This window comes from Hyaena hyaena, unplaced genomic scaffold (assembly GCF_003009895.1).
Source record: "Hyaena hyaena isolate Hyena2069 unplaced genomic scaffold, ASM300989v1 scaffold_240, whole genome shotgun sequence".
Lineage (NCBI taxonomy): Eukaryota > Metazoa > Chordata > Mammalia > Carnivora > Hyaenidae > Hyaena > Hyaena hyaena.
This window is the reverse complement of record NW_024080873.1, coordinates 2,189,983-2,214,509: the sequence shown is the minus strand read 5'-3', so window position 1 is coordinate 2,214,509 and position 24,527 is coordinate 2,189,983. Positions and strand designations below refer to the sequence as shown.

Below are 24,527 nucleotides of genomic sequence, written 5' to 3'. Positions count from 1 at the left end.
ATCCCTACAGTTGTAACACTTCTGGGCTCTTCCCCCTGCCCCCGGCCCCACCCCCAAGGACACAAGGGTCTTGGTGCTTTGCAGACCCCAAAGGGTGAATATTTTCCTTCCCTTTGTCCGCTGCCTCTTTTTATGATGCTTTTTTTTTTTTTTTTTAATCCTTCTAATGAGAGGAACTGCCTTTTCCCTGGGATCCCCCTACATCTAGAACTTACTAGCAAGTCCCAGCAGGGTGATAACGGGTTGCCCCACCGCCCCTCATTAGTTCAGAGTTTTGACTGGGCGGCAGCTTGATGGTCCACAGCTGGTGGCCACTTCCTCCCGGGCAACCCTAAGGCGGTAAATGAAGGCGCTGGCCAAGATTAACTCTGAAGCCGCCTTCTCTCCCTCTTCCCTTTTTTGTCCCTCGTCTGTCTTTCCCTTCGCCCTCTCCTGTCCCCACTCTTGTCCCTGTGTTCGCTCTCGTTTTCCTCTGCCACTCCCTCTATTTCTCCCTCTGTCTGGCGTCCCGTGCATTCCCTCTGTTCCAGGGCCGGGACGGCCCTCCACCAAGCACAGCCCCCACATTGCGGCCGCCAGGAAGATCTACATCCAGACCCGCCGGCAGAGGAAGCTGCACTTCGTCGTGGGGGGGTTCGCCTACCTGCTGCCCAAGACCGCCGTGGTGCTGCGCTGCCCCACGCGGCGCTTCCGCAAGCCCCTGATCACCTGGGAGAAGGACGGCCAGCACCTCATCAGCTCGGCACACTTGACCGTGGCCCCTTTCGGCTACCTGAAGATCCACCGCCTCAAGCCCTCAGACGCGGGCGTGTACACTTGCTCCGCGGGGCCCGCCAGGGAGCAGTTCGTCATTAAGCTCATTGGCGGCAACCGGAAGCTGGTGGCGCGGCCTCTGAGCCTCAGGAGTGAGGAGGAGGCCCTCGCGCTGAGGAAGGCCAGCCCAAAGGAGGCCCTGCAGACCCACAAACACCAGAATGGAATCTTCTCCAACGGCAGCAAGGCTGAGAAGCGGGGCCCCGCCGCTGACCCGGGCAGCCGCTACGATGACCTTGTCTCCCGGCTGCTGGAGCAGGGGGGCTGGCCCGGGGAGCTCCTCGCCTCGTGGGAGGTGCAGGACTCCACGGAAAGGAACACGTCTTCCGAGGAGGACCAGAACGCCGAGCAGGCCCTCTGGCACCTGCCCTTCACCATGGTGACCGAGCAGAGGCGCCTGGACGACATCCTCAGGAACCTCTCGCAGCAACCTGAGGAGCTTCGAGACGTCTACAGCAAGCACCTGGTGGCCCAGCTGGCCCAGGAGATCTTCCGCAGCCACCTGGAGCACCAGGACGCTCTGCTCAAGCCGTCTGAGCGGAGGCTACCCCCGGTGGCCATCTCCCCTCACAAGCAAGTGTCTGGCTTCAGCAGCTCCCTCCGGACCACTTCCGCTGGGGAGGCCGGGGGCGGCTCTCGCCGGCCCCACCGCAAGCCCACCATCTTGCGGAAGATCTCAGCGGCCCAGCAGCTCTCAGCCTCCGAGGTGGTCACCCACCTCGGGCAGACTGTGGCCCTGGCCAGCGGGACGCTGAGTGTGCTTCTGCACTGTGAGGCCATTGGCAACCCGAGGCCTACCATCAGCTGGGCCAGGAATGGAGAAGAGGTCCAGTTCAGCGACAGGTGAGCCTTGCAGCTACCTGGGCTGGGAAGGGAGGGGGCAGGGGACCACGTCTCGCCCAAGGTGCTTTATTGGCTCTTCCTCCAAGGTGGGTCCAAGAGTGGGGCTCTGAGCACTGGGCCTCAGAGATGGCATCCTGGGTTTCAAGTCCTCTTTTAGCACCAATAGGGCTGTGGGAACAAAGACAAGGTATTTGGTTTTCCTAAACTGTATTCTGTCCTCTTTATAAGGTAATAGCAACAATGCCTACCCACCCCAAGCCCCATAGGGCCCCAAAGATTAATGAGATACTCTCCAGATAGCTTTGAACTTCTGGTAGAAAGATATCATTCCAAGCCACAGCATTATTACATTACCGATCTGTGAGATGGACAATTGAAAAGCTTATACGCCAGGATACTGTCTCCATGTGTGCGGTCCCCTAGGGTTGGGGGGAGGGAACAGCCAGCACCTGCTGCCCCCTGTGGGCGAGACCATCCTCTCTGGGCCGGACAAGGCTGTTTTTTCCAGAAAGCTTTTATTCCCAGTCAGACCTGTGATTAATTATCCTAATATCTCGTTGTGTCTCTGTTTTGATGTGTCATTACTAGGATGACGACATCCCTGTATTACTTACTGGTTTCCTTGGGCCTCAGCCATTCATGTAAAGTCAATAGTGGTGGTAGAAGTTAATAATAATACTTTAGACACCATGGGCCAAGAACTGTCCCAAAATTCCTGCACGTGTTCTCTCTTAATCTTTACAGTGGCCCTGACAACAATGATAGCTGGCATTGAGACACCTGCCAAGCAAATGTGGTGTCTGTGTGCTTTAGCTCACCCATTCTACCTCTAAGAAGTGGTTATGGTTTTTATCCACACTTTACAGAAGAGGACACAAATTCCAGGAACCTTTTAAAGATCATAGTTATTGGGTGTCAAAACCAAGACACGTGATGCAAATAAGCTCAGTCAATGGAAGTCAATCGAAGAATCCTGGACTCTGGGTCAGAGAGGATTCTTGGGACTCCTCTAGTCCAGAGACCTTGTTGTATATTTTATCTTCTCTGAATCCATGTAGAATGCTCTTCTCATTAAATATACTTCTAAATACTGTCATTTGGCAATCCTCTTCCCTAGTTTGCCAGCTTTGGGTAAGGAAAGAATGAAGCCAGGACTTATCATGCCAAGCAGTTTGCCAGGGTTCTTTAAATGTGACTGACCTTGTTATTCTAGCCATCAATCTACAAGATTGACAGTATCCCCTACTGTCACATAGAAAATCAAGGTTTACCAGCTCACCCAAGAAGATCATGTTTTTGGTAAGATCATGCCGGTCCAAGGACTCAAGATCAAGTTTATTTGAGTCCAAAGAGTACACCATGCTGTCTACTCTTCTGAGACTTGGTGAAAAAACATGACTTTGTCTAGCCTGCCCGCATCTTTTGCGCCTTTGAAAGGTCAATAATATTGCCTTTCAGCTTGACAGTACTTACAGACCAAACAGCTTTAATAACAACACTAAGTACTTTTTCCATGTTCTCTTCCTATATGCCAGACACTGTGCTCAGTGCTTTAAAGGCATTATCCTGTTTAATCTTCAAAAACAAAAAAAAAAAAAACCCTAGGGGATAGATACTATTGTTGTTACCATATCAACAGTAGGAAAGCTGAGGCACAGATGTGGGACCCTCACAGAAGCACTGGAGAGAGAGTTTGAATGCAGGCAGCATGCTTTGAGAACCTCTCCTCTTGTTTGCTTCTTACTTTCCCAGCTCATACTTTCCTTGATTGGGCTTGATTGCTACGATTCCTCCTGTGATTTCTTTCAAGAACTCTTTTACAACAAATTTTGGAGTCAGGCTAAAGTTGGAGTAAATCCCTTTGAGGTCACTGGGTCAGTGAGAGGGAGACCCAGTGTCAACCCCCAGGGATGGTGGGTGCAGGCGAAGAGTGGCGCCCTGGTGCTCAGTGGGGGGTCGGGGGGGCATGCTGGAACTCCTCCTTTTTAATGCACCTGTAACACACCACTGTGACAAAATCCTGCCATCTTCTCCACCAGCCAGTCAGCTTCTCAAGTTTAGTTACCATTTTATTCATATTTCTTTTGCTCTTGCCCAGAATTGTATTACTGGTATTGAAGAGAGTAGCAATTGGCTGTGCATAAGGCAAGATGGGAATCTACATTCTAACTATAAATGTAGTCCCCTGTGCCAGCAACTTTTTCATAGCCAACATCTTAGTTAACAACCACCATAGGGTGCAACATATGAGCTGTTACCCTTATTTCAGAGATGAGAAAACTGAGACCCAGAGTAGTTTAGGAGCTTGGCAATGTTAGCTAGATAGTAAAAGGCAGAATCAAGAAGGCAGATTGGAACCCACTTCTTCCCAACTCAAGCCCATGGTGTTTTGAGTGAATGAGTAAGTTCATGCTTCCACTCATCTGTACTTAGCTCAAGATGCTAAGTTGCCTCAAGACCCTTGCTAGTTTTTACCAGCAGTTTTCAGGGTCTCTTCTTCCTAAAAGCTGTAGAAAGATATGCTGTTGGGAAGGGGGAAAGGGGGAAAGGGGTCATCAGGACTTTGCTGTGCCTGGAACTCCAGGGAGAACATTGAGTCCATGGCTTATTCAGAGGTCATGACAATTTCCTTGAGTGCTAGAGATAGTTTCTATGAAGACCAAGGATCACAGCCCAGCTGGGTCACCTGGTGACTAAAGGAGGGCTCCAGAAGGAGTCAGATGAGGACTGAAGGCTTCAAGCTGATCTTTTCAAGGCCCTTCACTTTGTATGGCCTTACTCCCTTCACTTCAGAGGTGGGGAGGGTTAGGGCATCTGGGTGGCTTAGTCCATGAAGTATCCAACACTTGGTTTCAGCTCAGGTCATGATCTTGCAGTTCCTGAGCTCAAGCCCTGCACTGGGCTCTGGGCTAGTAGTGCAGAGCCTGCTTGGGATTTTCTCTCTCATCTCTCTCTGCCCTTCTCCTGCTCATGTCTCTGTCTCTCTCTCTCAAAAATAAATAAACTTAAAAAAAAAAAAAGAGGAAGGAGGAGAGGCTGTGTTAGATCATCTCTGAGGTCCCTTCTACCTCCTGCACTCATTTACAAAAGGCAACAGAAAATAAAAACCCATATGCTAGTGGGCAGCGGGAAGAGCCTTGAGCACAGTAACTTGAACCTTTGGTGCTGCTCTTTCTGAGCTCCACAAAATGGGGGTTCACTGATTGCATGAGCTTGGGATGTGTTCACTTAAAGCTAAACAGACGTATTTACTGCTGGATTTTACCTCTATTTTTTTTAATATAGTGCTTGATATTTTTTCTTGTTTTTATTATAAAAGTAACAAAGGGACTATAGAACAATTCAAATAATACCTAAATCTATAAAGTACAAATGCAAGTCTCCCTCATCCTCTCACTTCTGTTCCCCAGAGTCTGTCTCTCTTAATAATCTGGTATACATCCTTTTGGAATTTTTATATATTTTATTGTATTATATATAAAACACGTACATACACATGTGATTTGGTTTTTTAATGGGATATTACTCGTGTTTAGAAATCTGACGTGGTTTCTACTCAACAACATGTCTAGGAGACATTCCATTATAGTATGTAGAGATTCGTATCACCTTCTTTAACGGCTGATTACTGTTCCCAAGTGCATTTAACTATCCCCCAATTGAAAATTATTTTGGTTTTTCCATTTTTTTAACTCCTTTAAGCATTCCAGCATGTGCTGTGAATTTCCATCTGAACAATAGAGTGTGCATTATCTTCCACATAGTTCTTTGATCAATGAAGAAATTTTTGCCCTAGCCATCTCCAGGATACCAAGAGCTCTTGAAATACTACTTAGGAAACATTACTGTCACCTTTTAATTTTCACCTCCTTGGGGGTGCGCTTGGGTAGCTCAGTTGGTTAAGTGTCCAACTTCGGCTCAGGTCATGATCTCACATTATGTGGATTAGAGCCCCACATTAGGCTATGCTGAGAGCTCAGAGCCTGAAGCCTGCTTCAGATTCTATGTCTCCCTTTCTGTCTCTGTTCTTCCTCTGCCCATGCGTGTTCTCTCTCTCTCCTCTCCTCTCTCTCTCTCTCTCTCTCTCTCTGTCTCTCAAATAAACATTAAAAATGTTTAATTTTCACCTCCTTGGGTATTGAGAGTCTGACCCGAATGTCTTTAAGATGAAGAGGGTTCAGTGGAATTTTGCTAGGAAAAGACACGTGGCAGCCAGGTGCTAAGATACTAAAGGTGCTAGATGAAGACAGCAGAAGGCCAGACCTGGCTCTTCCAGCCACCAGGACGTTGGTAGGAGTGTGGGTGAGGAGTAGCATTAAGAGGGAAAGCACATGAGGAGTACAGACAAACAATTTTACAGTTTGGGCCACTTTCAAGACTCTTCTAGATCTAGCCTTGACAGAGCCTTCTGGTCCAAGTTTCCTTGCACACAACAAGGAAATAAGAGATTTTGGATTCTGATCTCTGATGTCATAATTTCTCCATTTAAGGTAGCTGGCCAGTAAGAAGTATGGCTGAAGCTTCATTTTCTGTACAGTTTTCCAAGTCCTGTTTGAGAAAAGAAAGTGAATATATCTGCACAGAGCACGCAGGAGGCACAGAGCCGCCATTGGGACTGCTTTGCTATGGGCTGTTGGTGACCTTTCTGTGTTGGGTTTCATTGCTTGTCATCATTCCTGTGTCCGGTAGCAGTTCAGAAATGCTCATTTATTTTCCAACAGAGACGTGCTGAAATGCCCGATGTTATAGCTCAGTTAGTCTGTTTTTACTTAGTACCAAATCCATCTTTCAGAAAGATTCTGCAAGATTCAGCTGGCTATTGGTCTGTGAGACTTTGCAGTGTATTAAAGTATGTTCTCGTAGCCTGAGCCAGCAAGATAGGTCAGGAGAGGAGGAAAGTAACTGAAGAGAAGTCTACCACATCTTTGTCTTTTAAATAGACTAGAGTGTTATCTGCAAGAAACTCCTTATATGAAAGAATCACTATCAACTCAGGTACTACTGTATCTCATTGTATATATATTTTCCTAGTTGAAGTGAATTCTCATGATTCTTCAAAGCACATGCCAACTTCTCAACTGATAGTTGATGGGATGTCTCTAAATGTATTAGGACAGACTGGTTCATCATAATCCCTGCTTCTCCGTTACTTCACAAATATTTCCATGCATACTTGGAGCCAGACCCTATGTTAGATACTGGGGAGAGAAAAAGAAGGCTCCTTCCCTGTCAAACTGAAAGTCTTATTTGGAAGCCAGAGAAGTAAATGCAGTGCTTAAGTGCTAAAGATGGTGTGGATATTTATTCATTCCATAAGAATTTATTAATCTACCTGTTATGTGCTACACACACACACCTAGCCACTGGGAGTCTTGTGAATGAAAAAGAAGTCTGCATCCCCTTGCAATTTACATGCATTTAGATTTCTACTCAAATTTCTTCATCAGAAATACCTTCCCTGGTCACAGTCCTAAAGACACTCCTCATCACTCTTTATACCTTTAACTTTGCTACTTTATTCACAGAATTTTATCACCATCTGATAGATATTTATTTGCTGATTGCCTGCCCATGAGGGTCGAGACTGTCTTTACTGTTGTATCCCCAGTGTTGGAAGTAGTACCTCACACCAAACAGGTACTGATTAAATTATGAATGAATGAATGAATGAGGCAAGACAATAAACTCCGTAAAGTGCACAAGGAAAGCATCAGATGGTGATACGTTTTGGACAGAAAATTGAAATGGGTGATAGGGAGTGATTTGGTGACCATGTTAGATGGGTATTGTGAGGTTATCTGTAAGCCAAGATGTGAATGGTGACCAGTGTCTCGCAATATGACCTAAGGATGAAGAACACCCCTAGACAAGGGGAAATCAAGGAAAACTTGCTAAGTAAAAAAGAGTTCAGTGTGTTGAAGGAATCCAAAAAGATATTCATTTGGCTGGACTGTGGTAGGCAGAAGGTAGAGGTGGTGTGGGATGAGGCCATAAGGCTGACCAGAGACCAAGAGAGGGAATCTAGCTTTTAGTCTGAGTACCACAGGGAGATTTTGGAGGATATTAGGCAGGAAAGTAAAATGATCTAATTTCCATTTGTATGGACTCACACTGGCTCCTTTGTGGCAAGTGAATTGTAGAGGAACATGAGTGGAAGTGGGGGGTCTAGTAAGGTGTTCTTCCCAATCATCCCTTCAAATGCCATTAGACACAGCGGTAGGCACCAGACAGTGAGACTATAAATAAAAGCCACTGTTCTCCAGAAGCTAAGAAACATCGAAGGGCTGGTGTAGAATCAAATATCTTGGGCCCTGAGTCTGTTTTAAACTCCAGGGCAGAACCCTTCTCTTAAAACTTTTAAACTTTTCTAAAAATTTTAATGTTTATTTATTTTTGAGAGAGAGGAAGACACAGAATCTGAAGCAGGCTCCAGGCTCTGAACTGTCAGCACAGAGCCTGATGCGGGGCTCAAACTCACAAACTGTGAGATCATGACCTGACTGAAGTCAGCAGCTTAACCAACTGAGCCACGTAGGCGCCCTCATAAACTTGTAAACATTTAAAAGCTATGAATAGAGGAGGAGTTCCCAATTTCAGTGTGCACAGTAATCACTAGGAAGTTGTTAGAAATGCAGATTCCCACATCCTACCCTACCCTAGAAACACTTTCTACAGTAAAGCCCCAGAATTTAGACTTCACAAGTACCACAGGTGACTCTGAGGCTGGAGGTTCAAGGACCATCTTTAAGCATGTTAAAAGAGAAAAGCGGAGGAAGGTGTACCTCCTAATAGCACTTGCTATTAATTCTATTAAAAAATCTGGTGGCAGGAGACAGAACTCCACGCTGAGGTGACACTTAGGAATTCTAGGCACTCTCCTTTCCCCCTGCCTTCCCTTACAGACTCCTACCAATCCACACACTTGTACATCAGTTAGATGAGTTCACACCGGGCCTTGGATTTCAGGCAAACTGCAAAGTGCCTGTGTGTGAAGAGAGCAGACATGTGGAAGTTAACAGGGTCCAAATCTGCCAGTTTTCAGGAAATGTTCTGGACTGGCTAGAGGTTGAAATAACCAAGTGTGGTTACCTGGTTCAGCCTGAGAATAAAGAACTGGACTTTCCAGCACAACCATGGGGAGTAAGGTAGAAACTTCTTTTCACAGGGCTGTGATGCCACTTGACTTAGAAAACGAGAGAACTCTGCCCTATTCTCTCTTTGCTTTCATTGCTGAATTCTTAGCTCTGTGGTCCTGTAATTGACTGGTTTCACCATATTTCTGCCCTACGGGGTCCACCAAGAAAGAAGTAACATAGCCTGACATCATGGGTCTCATGCACTAATGGTACCTGAGTAGTTTGTAAACATTAACATGATAGCCCTAGAGTAGCCAGCCTATACCCTGGAAATATTTTGCATATAGGTGGGTATCTTAGGTGCCCCTGCCAGGGTTGTTAATTGTGATTTTTTTAAGCCCCACCTAATATTCTCCCTCAGTTTATTATTGAGTTGGCTTCTCTCTATTTTTTTAGTTCAAAGAGCTAAATATATGGCATCATCTTTATTTTTTTCTCCAAATTTTTACTTAAATTCCAGTTAGTTAACATATGGTATATTATTAGTTTCAGGTGTAGAATCCGGTGATCCATCACTTGCATACAATACCTAGTGCATACAATACCTATTACCTAGTGTAATATATATACCACATCTTCTTTATCCATTCATCAGTCTGTGGACATTTGGGCTTTCAATAATTCAGATCATATTGATAATGCTGCTATAAACACTGGAGTGCATGTATTCCTCCAAATCAACATTTTTATATTCTTTGGGTAAATACCTTGTAGTGCAATTGCTGGATCATAGGGTGATTCTCTTTCCAACCTTTTGAGGAACCTCCATACTATTTTCCAGAGTAGCTGCACCAGTTCAAGAAGAACAAAGTGGTCTCTGAAAACATTTCTTATCTGAACTCTGAGTAGCATTCCATAGAAGACTAAGCAGTTCTTCCTAAAACTACATCTGGCTTCAGTAGAAACTGCACACACTTGGTTTGCTTCCTACTTCTCTGGTTATTCCTTCTCAGTCTTTGTGCATTTCTCTTCCCCCACATGCCTCCCATCTTCCCCTGGATGCCTTCCCTGCCCGAGTCTCCCTTCTGACTCTTATGCACAGCTACCTACTGGACATCCTTACCAAATGCTCCACAAAGAGGTCAACTTTGTATATCTAAAACTAAACTCCTGAATCCCTATCTCAGGAAAGCGTATTCCCACTTCTCTGTCCAGCTTACCAAGTCAAAATATTTTTATTTCCAGAATGTTCTCATTCCTCAGTGGCTCTTATCTTCATTCCCCCACTTTTCTCTGTTTTCACTGCCTCTACTTTGCTTTACCCTTGCCCACTCTAGATGATTTTAACAACCCCCTAATTCTGTATTTGCCTTCTCTAGACCAGGGGTTGACAAATTATAGCCAGTGGCTTTTATGCTTTTTAAAGGATTGTTAAAAATGGCTTTTAAAAGATTATTCAAAGAGCTGTTGAAATTAAGCCCAGAGCTTTGGGTCAACTTGCTCAAGGTCTCACACTTGGTAAGTGGTAGAGCTGAGATTTGAACCCAGGTTATTTGAAGGGTTATTAAAAGAAGGGTTTTACATTCCTAAAGGGTTATTAAAACAAACTAGAAATAGACTATACATTTATTTATTTATTTATTTATTTTACAAATAGTTTATTGTCAAGTTGGTTTCCATATAACAACAGATACTATAGGTGGCCCTCAAAGGCTAAAATACTTACTGTTTGTCTTGTTACAGAAAAAATTGATCAACTCCTGCTCTAGATCATTTGATATGCTACTGCCAGAGTATCTTTTTTTTTAATTTCTTTTTTGTGTATTTTATTTATTTTTCTTTTTTTTAACAAATAGTTTATTGTCAAATTAGTTTCTACATAACACTCAGTGCTCATCCCCACAAGTGTCCTCCTCCATGCCCCTCCCCCACTCCCCCCCACATCCATCAGTCCTCAGTTTTTGTCAGCATTCAAGAGTCTCTCATGGTTTGCCTCTCTCCCTTTCCCCCACCATTTCCCCCCTTCTTCTCCCCCTTGGTCCTCCGTCAAGTTCCTCCTAATCCTCCTATACGTGCAAACATATGATATTTGTCCTTCTCTGCCTGACTTATTTCGCTCAGCATAACACCCTCAAGTTCCATCCATGTTGCTACACATGGCCAGATTTCATTGTTTCTCATTGCCATGTAGTATTCCATGGTATAGATAAACCACATCTTCTTGATCCATTCATCTGTTGATGGACACTTAGGCTCTTTCCATGTTTTAGCTATTGTGGAGAGTGCTGCTATGAACATTGGGGTACATGTGTTCCTATGCATCAGCATTTCTGTATCCCTTGGGTAAATTCCTAGCAGTGCTATTGCTGGGTCATAGGGGAGTTCTATTGTTAGTTTCCTGAGGAACCTCCACACTGTTTTCCAGAGGGGCTGTACCAGTTTACATTCCCACCAACAGTGGAGGAGGGTGCCCGTTTCTCCACATCCTCGCCAGCATCTAGAGTTCTCTGATTTGCTCATTTTAGCCACTCTGACTGGCATGAGGTGGTATCTCAGTGTGGTTTTGATTTGTATTTCCCTGATGAGGAGGGATGCTGAGCATCGTTTCATGTGTCTGTTGGCCATCTGGATGTCCTCTTTGGAGAAGTGTCTGTTCATATCTTCTGCCCATTTCTTCACTGGGTTGTTTGTTTTTCGGGCGTGTAGTTTGGTGAGTTCCTTATAGATTCTGGATATTAACCCTTTATCTGATATGTCATTTGCAACTATCTTTTCCCATCCCGTTGGTTGCCTATTAGTTTTCTGGGTTGTTTCCTTGGCTGTGCAGAAGCTTTTAATCTTGATGAGGTCCCAAATATTTATTTTTGCTCTTGATTCCCTTGCTTTTGGGGATGTGTCAAGTAAGAAGTTGCTGCGGTGGAGGTCAAGGAGGTTGTTTCCTGCTTTCTCCTCTAGGGTGTTGATAGTTTCCTGTCTCACGTTCAGGTCCTTTATCCATTTTGAGTTTATTTTTGTGCATGGTGTGAGAAAATGATCTAGTTTCATTCTTCTGCATGTTGCTGTCCAATTCTCCCAACACCATCTGTTAAAGAGGCTGTCTTTTTTCCATTGGATATTCTTTCCTGCTTTGTCAAAGATCAGTTGGCTGTATACTTTTGGGTCCACTTCTGAGTTCTCAGTTCTGTTCCATTGGTCTATGTGTCTGTTTTTGTGCCAATACCATACTGTCTTGATGATGACAGCTTTGTAGTAGAGGCTAAAGTCTGGGATGGTGATACCTCCCGTTTTGGTTTTATTTTTCAGTATTACTTTGGCTATTCGGGGTCTTTTGTGGTTCCATACAAATTTTTGGATAGTTTGTTCTAGTTTTGAGAAGTATGCTGGTGCAATTTTGATTGGAATTGCATTGAATGTGTAGAGTGCTTTAGGTAGTAATGACATCTTAACTATATTTATTCTTCCTATCCATGAGCATGGAATGTTTTTCCATTTCTTTGTGTCTTCTTGCAAACCTGTCCATGCGGCTCTCGTGCTTAAAAGTCTTTTAATGGCTTGCCATCTTGAGAATAAGTTCCAAGTGCCTTAGTATGAATTACAACAGCTTTTATCATCTGACATTTGTCTCTCTCACCTGCTTCATCTCTTACCATAGCCACCCTGGCTCACCACTCTGAGCTATGCCTTTCACCAGTACACAAGTACTTGCTGTTTATGAATTTGCCAAGACCTTAGATGCTCATCCCACCCTTCCTTACCAGCAGCCTGTCCCTAAGGCTCAGTTGAGCTGGCATAGTAGAGCTAGAATTTGAACCCAAAATGACCCCCTACATGACCCACATAGTGCCCTACAGATTGTACTCTAGCTCAGGTCACCCTATCACTGTGTGTTAGAATTTCCTATTTGTTTTTCTACATTACCTTCTGGATTATGTTACTACTTCTTCAAGGGCAGATATTTAAGAGTGTATGTTAATTTCTCCACAATTCCAAGAGTGCATTATACACTCAACAAATGATAAAATGATGGATGAATTAAAAAATGATAAACACTAGTGATTAGCAGGGAGGTTTCCTAATTGCTGGAGACTATAGACTATATGGGTTTGCATAACCGGAACTTCCAGTCTTTAATATGCAATGATGGCAGAGTTCCAGAGTGGTACCCACTTCCAACTAAACATTTCTGCCCTGCCCACGTGTTCTCTATTAGCGAAGTGTCAGGATATCCTAAGTTTCTGTGGCACACACTGTACAATTTGAAAAAGATTGCTGTGGAATAAGTAAATACAGAGAATAAGGGCACCTAGGTGGCTCAGTCAGTTGGGTGTCCAACTCTTGATTTTGGTTCAGGTCATGATCTTACAGTTCATGGGACCAAGCCACATGTGGGGCTCTGCACTGATAGCATAGACCCTTCTTGGGATTCTCTCTCTCCCTCTCTCTCTGCCTTTCCTCTGCTTGTGTGCACACTTTCTCTCTCTCAAAATAAATAAACTTTTTAAAAAGTGTTAAAAAATAAGTACAGAGAATAAATACCTTGCGGCATCCTATCTCCCATGACATTTAGGCCAATGAAGAAATCATCACCATCATCATTGTTAATGTTTATTAACCATTTGCTTTGAGCTCGGTGCTATCCTGAGTGTTTTCCAGGTCTTCCTTTATTCTTACAATAATCCTTTCAGGTTACTCTCTCAATTTTACGAACATTGAAATTAAAGTACAGAGATGTTAGATTAACTTGACCAAAGTCTCACACTTTATAAGTAGGTGAGCTGGGATTTGAACTCAAGGACATCTAGCTCCAGGGACTATTTCTTTGTATTGATTTTAACCTTAGTTGAATACATGGACTTGGCCATTGTTTTAAGAAGAAGCCACTGGGTCAGCTAGATCTAGCATAAGTTAACATTCTGTCTTCTAGCCAGCTGGCTTGCAGTCCACGTGCCTTTTGTTTTTTATTTTGGCACATCTGTTTGAGGGAAAGCCTTTCTTCTATTTTCTGTTATTCCACCTTTACACACCCTTTCCCAGCTATAAATATTCACAGTACCGGGCACATAATAGGTACTCAGTAAGCACTGTAATCATGACATATGTATTTGCTACCCTAACTGTGAATGTTTACAGTGTTTATGGCCTGTGCATGTGTGTCTAGAGACCTAGACCACAAGCAAGATGAAACTAAACTGTTCCTTGCTTTTCAGTTGCTCTGTGTAAACACTGAACACTTAGTAGGCCCTCCTACACTTCAACACATTGAGCTGAAATTCAGGCAGAAGCTAACCCCAGTTTGCATTTGAATGGGGTATAACACTAGTCAAAGAATCTCACAGGTAACTCTTCCCCACATCTAATACCAGGAATCTCATGTAATATGGACAGATGTACATTCAGTATTCCTACATCTGAACCGAAATCCAGAAACAACATCTGTAAGGACACTGCTGATTTCCTTATAGAAAAGAAGAGCCAGATTCTCTAAAATAGGTGCTGGAAGTACGATTACCAAATTGGGAGGAAAGCTGGCTGAAGATTGATCCTTTCCTTTAAGAAAATCTAAACACTTCTGATAACCCACACTGGCAGAGAAGTCTCGGTTTGCCATTCAACACTCTGGTCCAAGAGTGAGCTACAGTCAATATAATATACATAGTTCAGTTAATATAAGACTTAAAGCATTTAAATAAGACCTAAAAGTTATGGGATTTTTCTTAGGAATGAGGATGAACATTAAGAATAATATGAAACTATACTTTGAAGAAAACACTGATTCCTTCTTAGGGTGAGAAGGGGCTCACATGTGATAATCTATCTACATGAAATCATAGGGAATGTCAAGGAGTTTCTGCCTTTTGACCCCTAAGCCTGTCCCTGATTTCCTTCTATTCAGGGTCTGCCTGATTCATGCTTGTCATTTCTGACCTACCCACCCACCTTGGTCAGGAAGAGCAGCCTGATGGTACATCGGTTAACACAGAGAGCAGCCACAGTGGTAGAAAGATTCTTCCAACCTACGAATCAGAGCAATTTCGGCTGGAATTCCAGTTCTGCCACTTAGTATCCATGTGAGCCCTCTTTAACTCCTCTGTACCTTGGCTTTCTCATTGGTTATATTAAATCAATTATACTGACCCTACAGAAGAGCAAGAATATGAAGAACAGATAATAGCTGTAAAATGCCTGACACACAATGGATGCCTATATGTCAGTATCTATAGTCCTATATAGAGATATATATAATCATATAGATACATACATACATAGAGTGTCATTCTATCATACCATCTTCCAGGACATCACAAAATAAGGAGCTTTATTCTCATTTTGAGGAACCTAGGAACAACCTAGGTAGTTGTTCAAAGCGATGAAATAGAAAGGTTTCAGGGAAAACATAGTGTGATAGAGAATTAGCCTAAATCTAGACAATAGGAGAGAATACTTATATTCTTCTGACATTTTTTTTTTTGCTTTTGTTTCTGGTCTGGTAGAAAAGAGAAATGTGTATGCTCTCTATGCTTATACTTCCCAGACAGTTTTAGACAACTTTCCAAAGTGGTGTTGAATAGGAGATGAATTAAGGAGTACTTGGAAGCCTTTGGCCTGGGCAACCCAGAGTATTTACAGATGGAAACTTCTCGGAATGGAAGAGAGAATCAAATGGGAAATGCCTCCAGGGTCAATTTCAGAACCACAGTTGTGCATAACGCTATATGTAAAAGTCATAAGCACATGAAATGCAGTTTCCAAGTTTGCAGAGATTATAAAAACTGGAAGCAGGGCAGGTAGAGAAGAAACCAGTTTTAGTTTGGTTTGGCTTGTTTCCTTCGTAAAACTAAAGGAAGTGGGGATAACAAATGTTTTGCTCAGTTGAAAACTATAAGAATAGCAAGTCAGAGGAATGGGGGCCATCTCAGTAAATACCTAGGTCTCAGCTGGCGGGGGGGGGGGGGGGTGGAAGGGGGAGGAAATATTGAAGGTCAATGCAAACATCACAAGAGCATCAGAGGACACAAGATAGTGACAACCAGGTAGCACAAGTGAAGCTTAGAGTCCAGCCTTGTCTATTCCCAGAAAGGTTAGGAGGCCTCCAAAGATCCTCCTGGCATCTGTTCTTCTTAGAAAAATGGTCCTAGAAAAAGGCAGAGTTCTGATAAAATGGTTAGCATTGTTATAAATGAGGAAGGCACTGAAACAGACCTGAAGCAAAAATTCTTCGGTGTTCTAGGTCAGAGCCAGCAAACTCTTCTTGTAAATGGCCAGATAATAAGCATTTTAGGCTTTGCAAGCCATCCTATGTTTGCCCCAGCCCTTCATTTCATCCAGTGTAGCATAAGAGCAGTAACAGAAAGCACTTAAACGAGCATGGTGGTGTTCCAATAAAACTCTATTGACAAAAGCAGGTGGCAGCTGTGACCAGAGTTTGATCTCTCTCCCAGGCAAATAGGAAATCAAGTCAGAGTCATTTCATGCCTAGGCTGACGGTTTGAAATGAATTACCCAGCTAGCAAATAAAACTACAAGTATTAACAAATTCAAGATTTCAGGAGTTTCTGAAGAGAAAGCAGTTGAAGAGTTTGGCAGAAAGTATTAGGACAGGGTTAAGAATGTGTGGTCAGGTGGCCTTTCCCATTCCAGGAATATTTTCTATACATCCACCTGGAGCAGCCCTGAAGCTTCCAGCATCAAATAACTTTTCGTTGGCAATTACATTAAAAACAGCCAAGGTTATAAAACGTTGCCCCAGCCAAACGGTGATATGACACTCCTGGTGAACCTCAACTCTGTTCCCCAAAATATCTGTACAAAACAAAACTCTCCCTTGCAAGTCTCTAGGCTGCTGTAATTTTTGGTTTCAGAAGAAAAAAAAAATCTCGCTCACAGAGGAGGTCTCCTCACAGCATTCTTTTTTTTTCCTCCAGCTTCAAGCTATTTAAAATCTAGAATATTCTTGTGAGTGATTATCCATTTCCCTGAGTAACTACAAACTTTGGCATAAATTACCCCCTACCAAAAATGAGGCCAAACCACATGCCTTCTAGTTATTTAACATCCAGAATATTCTTGTTAGTTATTGTCCATTTCCCTGAGTAACTACGAACCTTGGCAAAAATTACCCCCGACCAAAAATGAAGCCAAACCACATGGCTTACTATTAGGCCCCAGTGGATGCCTGGATATGGTCAGGTTTTTTTAAGGTCAGAGTTCACTCCCCATTCCTGACTCCGCCACACACTAGCTGAGCAAGTTGCTTCACTTCTCTGAGCTTCTGCTTTCTCTCTCAAAAGGGATAAAAATATCAATCTCCTAATATGACAGAATAAAATTATAGAAAGCTTATACATTTGTCTAATAAGTAACAGCCCCCACTATCCCTTTGTGCTAGATTTGATTATCCTAATCTAAAAAATTTCTAAGCAGAGGAAAAAAAAATAAAACACCTGCATCTCAGAGTAAGAAAGAGTCCTCGGCATCTCCTCCTAGGAGTTTGGAGCTGATGTTCTTTACACAGCTGGCTTTCACTTCGTGTATTTCCTTGTAGGCTCACATTTTTCTAAATCTCATACTTTTTTAGTCATTATTTATATGCTTTTTTTTGCAATTGCAGGATTCTGGCTTTTTTAAAAAAGTGTTCTAACATTTCAGCATTTGGTTAATAGTGTTAAGGCAATTATGAAAATAAGTAGTTGTACTTACTCAGAAATTTGGGAGTCAAGAATAGAACTGAGATGGTTGCCAACCTGCCATGCCATGTAACCTCTCAGTCTCTGCTCCTCCTTCCCACCCCCAGTGCCACCACCAAGGTTAAGGATTGTGGCTCACTCTGCTCACTCACACACAAAAACCCTTGTCTGCCCCCCATCCGTGTGCCCGGTTGGTGTTTTATTCCTTGAAAGCTCTCCATTTCTCAGGCATTTACCCTTGTCAGAATGGTTCCTCACAACATCCAAAATACATAGGCTCAGATATGAAGAGCAGATAATGGTGACAGTCATGACAATAACAGCAACAACCTATATTTCCTTGGGTTTTAACACATCAGGCAGTCACTCATCTGCATTCTTTTTGTTTGTTTTTGGTTTATTTAATATAATGTATTGTCAAATTGGCTTACGCACAACACCCAGTGCTCATCCCAAGGAGTCATTTGCATTCTTTAAATACCTTGAGCTCAGGTAGAATGGTCACAACAATCCTAGACAGGTGCTATAATTCCCCTCATTCTGTAGATAAGGAAACTGTGACATTCAGAAGTTAAGAAATAACTTGCCTGAGGTTATAAAGTGACTAAGGATAAAGCTGGGGTTTGAACCCAGGCAGCTCCAGAGTCTGCTGTCTTAACCACTATGCTATATTGTCAGCATGATCACTTTTAGCTCCATTATTCTGAAGTATCTATCCAGTGCACTGGCACTGTGCTGCATATTGAAGAGGGAACTATGAGAAAGGTTAAAGACTGTCAGCCCTTGAAGTATTACCACCTAACTAAAAAGATGAGACCTTGTAGAGTAGAAAAGGTTTTGTAGTATAGCTCAGAACAACTCTGGATGATCAGGAAAGGGAGAAATTCTTGTAGACAGTGGTAACACAAGAGGTAGAACTTGACTCATTCTTAATTGAAAGGGAGAATTTGGAAGGATAGATGCAAGGAGAAAGAGCATGAATTCAGCCCCAAGCTAATGACAAGGAGAGCCAAAAGAGGCCATCTTGACTAGAGCAACAAGTTTCTGCTGGGATGTGGGACAGGCTAGGTTTGCAAAAAGAGGAAGATACTGTTCTAAAGAGAATGTACCCATGATTTCCAGCATTCAATACTGTGTTGAGACCTAAAATGGGTCTGAGAATGTTTATCAGAGTTACATGGGTGGCTTGGTCTGACTCTAGGTATCAGGGTCATGGGTTCAGGCCTTGCATTGGGCTCTATCCTGGACATGAAGCCTACATTAAAAAAAAAAAAAATGCTTGCTTGTCAGGGTGGGAGGCCTGAGATGGTACAGCATCATGGCCTGTATAGTCAGTGGCTATTTCTGTGCCCAGACTTTTAAAATTTCCTCTCAAAAAGGAGGAGTTCCAAGATGGTAACACAGGTTACCACCACCTGCATCATTTTAAAAAATACTAATTCATTAGATGCATTTGATGTTGAAGCTGATTTATTTTACTTACAAAACCATAAGAATGGGTCTATATACTCCTTTATTTGATCCTCCTAAGAACTGTCTGAGGTCAGTATTATCCTCTATTTGTAGAAAGAACTTGTAAGCTCAGATTTGAAAAGCTTACCTAAGACCTCCACATGACTCTGTCTCTCTCAACTGAAATCAGAAGGCTTCTTCTCCACAGCAGCTAAACGTGGTCAGCCATGGTGTTCACTTTGAGAGATGGGCCTGCACAAGACTGTGATGTTCACAGTTGAGCCAAGGATTCATAAGGCATCATGATGCCACCCCACTCACAGAATTGCTAGAGGCTTTCTTTTAGATCCCCAGAGCTGCCTCCTTTTCAAACAAGAGTACTTTCTCACTGACCATTACACATGCAGAGGAGACAACTTCACTTCAAGGAGCTTGTCCTTGATAGGACTGGCCCATGGACACTTTGTCCATAGCCTAATCACAGGGTTGATCGGGGCCATACTTCTATAACTATAGCAATTATTTTTATTCTCCCAGCTGCTCCTTCATTGCTAGAATGCTATAGAAGACATGCTGTCATGAAAAAAGCTTACAAGGCCACCAGAAAAGCAAAATTCCTTAATTTTCTGGCTAACAGCATAACCAAAGAAATAAAGCCGTTAAGTTTTAGCTCAGTAAACCAAAAAGGAAGTGGGGTATGGGTATGGGAGAAAGGCAGCTAGTATTAATATACCTAATGTGACCACAGGACCATTTTCTATGTAGGTCTTAATTATGCCCCATTCCATGTCCCCTCATTCTCTGATTCCTTACATTCCAAAACAACCCCAGAGAAATCTTTCTGGTTTTGCTTGGAAAGCAGCACCATGTTTCTGTGCCTGTGCATTCTAAAACAGGCCTGTCAAATCTGAAAACTAAATACAAGCTGACAGAAATCAGCTACTAACAAATTAAGTTAAATTAATAGAGTAGACGCCTGAAATACAAAGAAAACGTTTTTTCCCCAGGAATCTCTCTCCCTAGATGCCAGGCTAGATAGTCTAAAGCGAACCTCAGTCTCTATATCAAGCCCTTTCCTTTGCCCTGTCATGTTTCCTAGAGAGCCCTGCATGGGAACCCTCTCCATAACTACTGCTCCCCCTGGAGGCAGCCTCCAAACCCTCAACTACCAATATGAAGGACATATCAAAGACATGATACATGGAAAAAAAGAATGTTAGACTAAGACTCTACTTCAAATTCTGACTCTGTTACCAAATAACTCTGTAGCCCCCCTTCAGCTAAAAAGTTCAGTTTTATGAGTGTAAATAATTTGAAAGTATATCCAATAAGTGACAATTTCAGATTTTGCCCCATGTAGGTTTTGTCTTACGATAATATTTAAGACTGTTTTTATGAAGGCAAATACTTTATCATCTTTATCTCTGTGTACACATTTTATGGAATAAAAGAACATGCAAATGGTGAATCTCAAGGTCTAGGTTCGTTCCTTTCCATTCCCACAATTGCCATTCTAGTTCAGACCCTTATGGCATTTAGCCTGGTGTGAAAGCTCTCCTCCTCCTCTTTATCACCTCTGTGGGAATCTTTCTGAGCCCTCGGGCATGCTCAGAAAGCATTGTGGCTGACTCAGTAGCACCTGTGCAAAAGCTAACCCTCATCTTAAAAGGTAGGTGGTTCAGATCCACTGCGGTTTACACCTCCTGCATGAGATCAGGCAGATAGAGTAGTTCTGTGGGGGAAAAATGATCTGAATATGGAGATCTAATAAACTGGGGGCGGGGGGGGGGGCGGCTGGAGAGAATTGGCCAAGAGATTTTCTTATTTTCTTACAGTCTTTACCACTCCCGTCCTTCCTTGCATTTAATTCTTCATTCAGAGTGTCCAATATTACTAATATAAGCATCATTGGAAATACTAAAAGATAGTTTGGAAATTCCTTATATACCTCATTTTTACAGTGTCCTCTGCTGTGTAAGTAAACCTACTTCAACTGGGTTTGAGATGTTGATAAGCTGAAATGTAGGAAGGTAAAGGGATCTGCCAGTGGTGACTACATAAGCAATACCAGGACCAAAATAAAGTTCAAAAGACATGTCTTGTAGCCTCCTTCTCTGAATGTTCAATTCAAGAAACCTTTCTGTAGGGAAGAGACAGAGGGTGCTGGTTTGAGGCAGCTATCCCAATGGATTTGGGAATTTAGCAAATTCTAATCCCTGCCTTTTGAGTGTAGTAAAACTGAGTAATGATGGACTAAACTCAACTATCATGAAATTTGATTAAGCCTGCTTTTATTATTGCTGTTTGGAAAGCATTATGGAGGCCTACATGTTCTTGGGACATCATAATGACTTAAATCATAAAGTCAATCTTTAATTTTCTTTAAAACAGCCTGAATACCTGAAGAGATTTAACAATGATAATATGTAGTGTCCATTAAGATTCTTTTTAGTGACATTATTACATATTATATGGTTTACCAGAGATAAGAAATTTGGATAGTCCTCTTATTAGCTTCTCTAAAAGAAACTACCATGTAATTGTTTGACTTCAAAAAAAAAAACACTTCACATTTGATGGATGTGTGAATGAATGAGTTTTACAATAGTTTACTGTGGCCTCTCTCCCATCCCTCATGAAGCTTCAGCTCAAGTTCAATGCCACACAAGCTTGACTGTCCTCAGCAGTAGGGGGTGATGGTCTGGAATGGTCTGAACCAAACACAGACCATCCAGAAACTTCTCTTTAGCTGCGGTTTTCTATTTTCTTCCCCATTATTACCAGAACTGCATAACTAGATTGAAGATTGATACATGTAAACCTTGCTTTTCATCCTTCCTCCACCTCCCCTGACAGGAGGTAAGAATAAGCAGTGCAGTAGGCCCAAGGCCAAAGACACACTTGAGGAGGCCTGATTCATTGCCAGACTGGTCGCCCACCTCAAAATAACTATGAGCTGATGAGAGGCACTGCCAAAATGCTAGTCTCATAGAGTCTGGAGAGGACCCAACAGGAGAAACAGTGAAGAAAGAAAAGAATTGTATAGTGGGGAGAACGTGTAGCTAGGGCAGGAGGTCTGACTCCTCATATTAATTTCACCAACAAGTCTTCTGAGTTCTTCTGACATTTTCATGTGCTTTTCCCCCTTTTCTGAAAAATGGCCTCTGTTTCCAACTTACCTCCTGCAGATGGATGTTAACGTGATATTAGGTAAACAGATCTTTGGGCCTTTTGAAACTAGGGAGGTGGAAATTTTCACAAAGATGGAAATTACTGGCTCTAGGGGGCCAGAAGCCACCTCTAAGGCATTTCTGTGTGTTGAATGATTTACCAACCTAAGGCCATGGCAGGTCCAGGCACTGAATCTCTGAGCTTCCTACCCTGTTCTCCTTCCCACCTGTCCAGATTCCCACCTCCACCAACAGATTCTAGTTATCATCAGCCTCATCAAGTCACCGAGGCATCAGCTTCAAGTCATCATCTGTCCCTAACTGCCATGATATAGCAGGTGGTTCTTAGACATGACATAATCCAGAAAAGAAAAAATAGTAGACTGAGACTGGTTTTGAAGCTCATGCTAGACACTCACAATGTGATTCTTGTTATTCTTTTCAGGGAAAGCAGTGTGTCTGAACTACATGGGGATTTTTCTGGGATTCTCTACCTTGCCCTAATGGGCAGGTTTTGCCTCCATTCTACTGTGCACCTTTCCTACAGATGGTCTTTTATTAAGTATTATAGGAAATAATTAGACCTGAGTATTATACCCCATTATATTCACAGACTAATAAAGGTAATAGATGTATGTATGACTACCTAGAACTGAGAGGCAGTTAGGCATACAATTTCCTTAAACATATGCATCAAGATTCTCTCATCAATATTTTTGACTCCTGGCTTCCTCTTACCTCCCTCTGAGTCTTTACTCCAGATGCTTTTCTCCATATTTAGGAGCTCTGCCTACTTTCCACCATCCAATAAAGCTCCAGTCCTCCTTTATGATTTTTCCTTTTCTTTAATAAGCCTTTTGCAAATCCCATCTGCACCGTTCATTCCAGCATGCCCTCTGATCCCTGTCATGGGTGTTCTATGTATTCAGTGCACATCTGCTGTCTCCTCCCACTGGTATTTTTAGATCAAGTAATCAACAAGCTGCTTAAGTAATCAAAAAAAGCTCATTTGGGGTTGCTATCAGAATCACACCAATCATAGTGGCAAGAGAGCCTGAGTTCCTGAGTGTCACTCTGGCTGGTTTGTCTCTGTCTTAAAATGCTGTTCCCTCCCGCCTTGCCAGTATTGAATTCCAAAAGGGAGGCACCTGACATGACCAGGTCTATGTTTCTTTTCTGTTGCTCCAGAATTCTTCTGCAGCCCGATGATTCCTTACAGATCCTGGCACCAGTGGAAGCTGATGTGGGTTTCTACACTTGTAATGCCACAAATGCCTTGGGATATGACTCCGTCTCCATTGCCGTCACACTAGCAGGTAACATGAAAATCCCGCGTCCTTTGATTCACTACTGCACCGTTATTGAGTAGATACATACAGTGTGCCAAGCCAGCCCAGGAGCACATCCATAAATGAGATTTATACCCTGCCTTCAGAAAGGTCATAACCTATAGTTATAATTAAATGGCGATGAAGTATAATATGAGGTAAAATGCAATAAGTGCTATAAATGATAACCTAAAGGTGTGCAAAGACATTTCATTCCATCTGGGAGATTTCTGAGTCAGAATGAGTGGATTTTGATAAGTCAAGGCGGGTGAAATATTCCAGGAAGAAAGGATGACATGAGCAAAGGAGTTGTGTCCCAGTAAATAACATGTTAGAGAATATGAATTACGACCTGAGATCATTGAATGCTCCTTGAGGATCCTGTCATTGCTCCTTGTTTCACCTGTTGCAGAGAAGACTGTAAGACTCCTGGGTAGTTGGAATTCTGTGGTCATGGTTTAAAGCAGAAGCGTTCTTCTCTCTGATTCTGTTTTATATCAACCTCTTGCTCTAATGCACCTGCCAACGCTTTCCCTGTATCCATAGAGGTTAAGCAAAACATTCTACACATGTGACATAAGAACATTGCAATGCAGAATATGATGCCTCCCAAGGTTGTAGTCTTGTCATTGTGTGCTTTATAAAACCTCATTTATACAGGACACAAATCCGTGCCTTTGAAACTGAAGAAGACCTTAGATATCAACTGCACCAGTGCCTTCATTTCTTAGAGGCCAGGTAACCACTAAGGTCATGCAGCCACTCAGCTAGTTGTAGAGATAAGAAGGGAGGCCTCTTAACTCCCAGCTCATTGTTCCCTCCCCACCTATCCTACTGAGATAGGATCTTTTTTCTCTGAGATCTGGGCCAGGCAGTCTTTTTGGTGGTGTGTTGCCTGTGTTTGTTTTATTCTTTTCAGCTGCTGCTCCCATCAAATGATTCCATAGATGCTAGAAAAGCGACCATCACCCCACACTGACCTCATCAGTCCATGCTGGGATTATGTTGTCACACTCTTTTCCAGTCACACATGCTACTCCCTTGCATATCTATTTTGCAACAGTATTTCTGTCCCCATGACCTAAGGCTGATCTGGAAAGGGACCTTTAGCAAGAGGCTTTCCAGGGAAGATGAAAGGCAGCAATGAATAAGGCAAGCTGA

General features: G+C 42.8%; 1 protein-coding gene across 1 annotated transcript in view; it reads left to right on the top strand.

Moving 5' to 3' along the window:
- ADAMTSL1 (ADAMTS like 1) overlaps window positions 1–24,527 on the top strand; it is a gene marked incomplete at its 5' end in the record, with an annotated part of 328,947 nt that overhangs the window by 201,794 nt on the left and 102,626 nt on the right. The window contains 2 exons of the mRNA XM_039244420.1: window positions 531–1,656; window positions 23,227–23,354. Coding sequence (XP_039100351.1) covers window positions 531–1,656; window positions 23,227–23,354 — 1,254 coding nt within the window. The remainder of the gene's footprint in view (window positions 1–530; window positions 1,657–23,226; window positions 23,355–24,527) is intronic.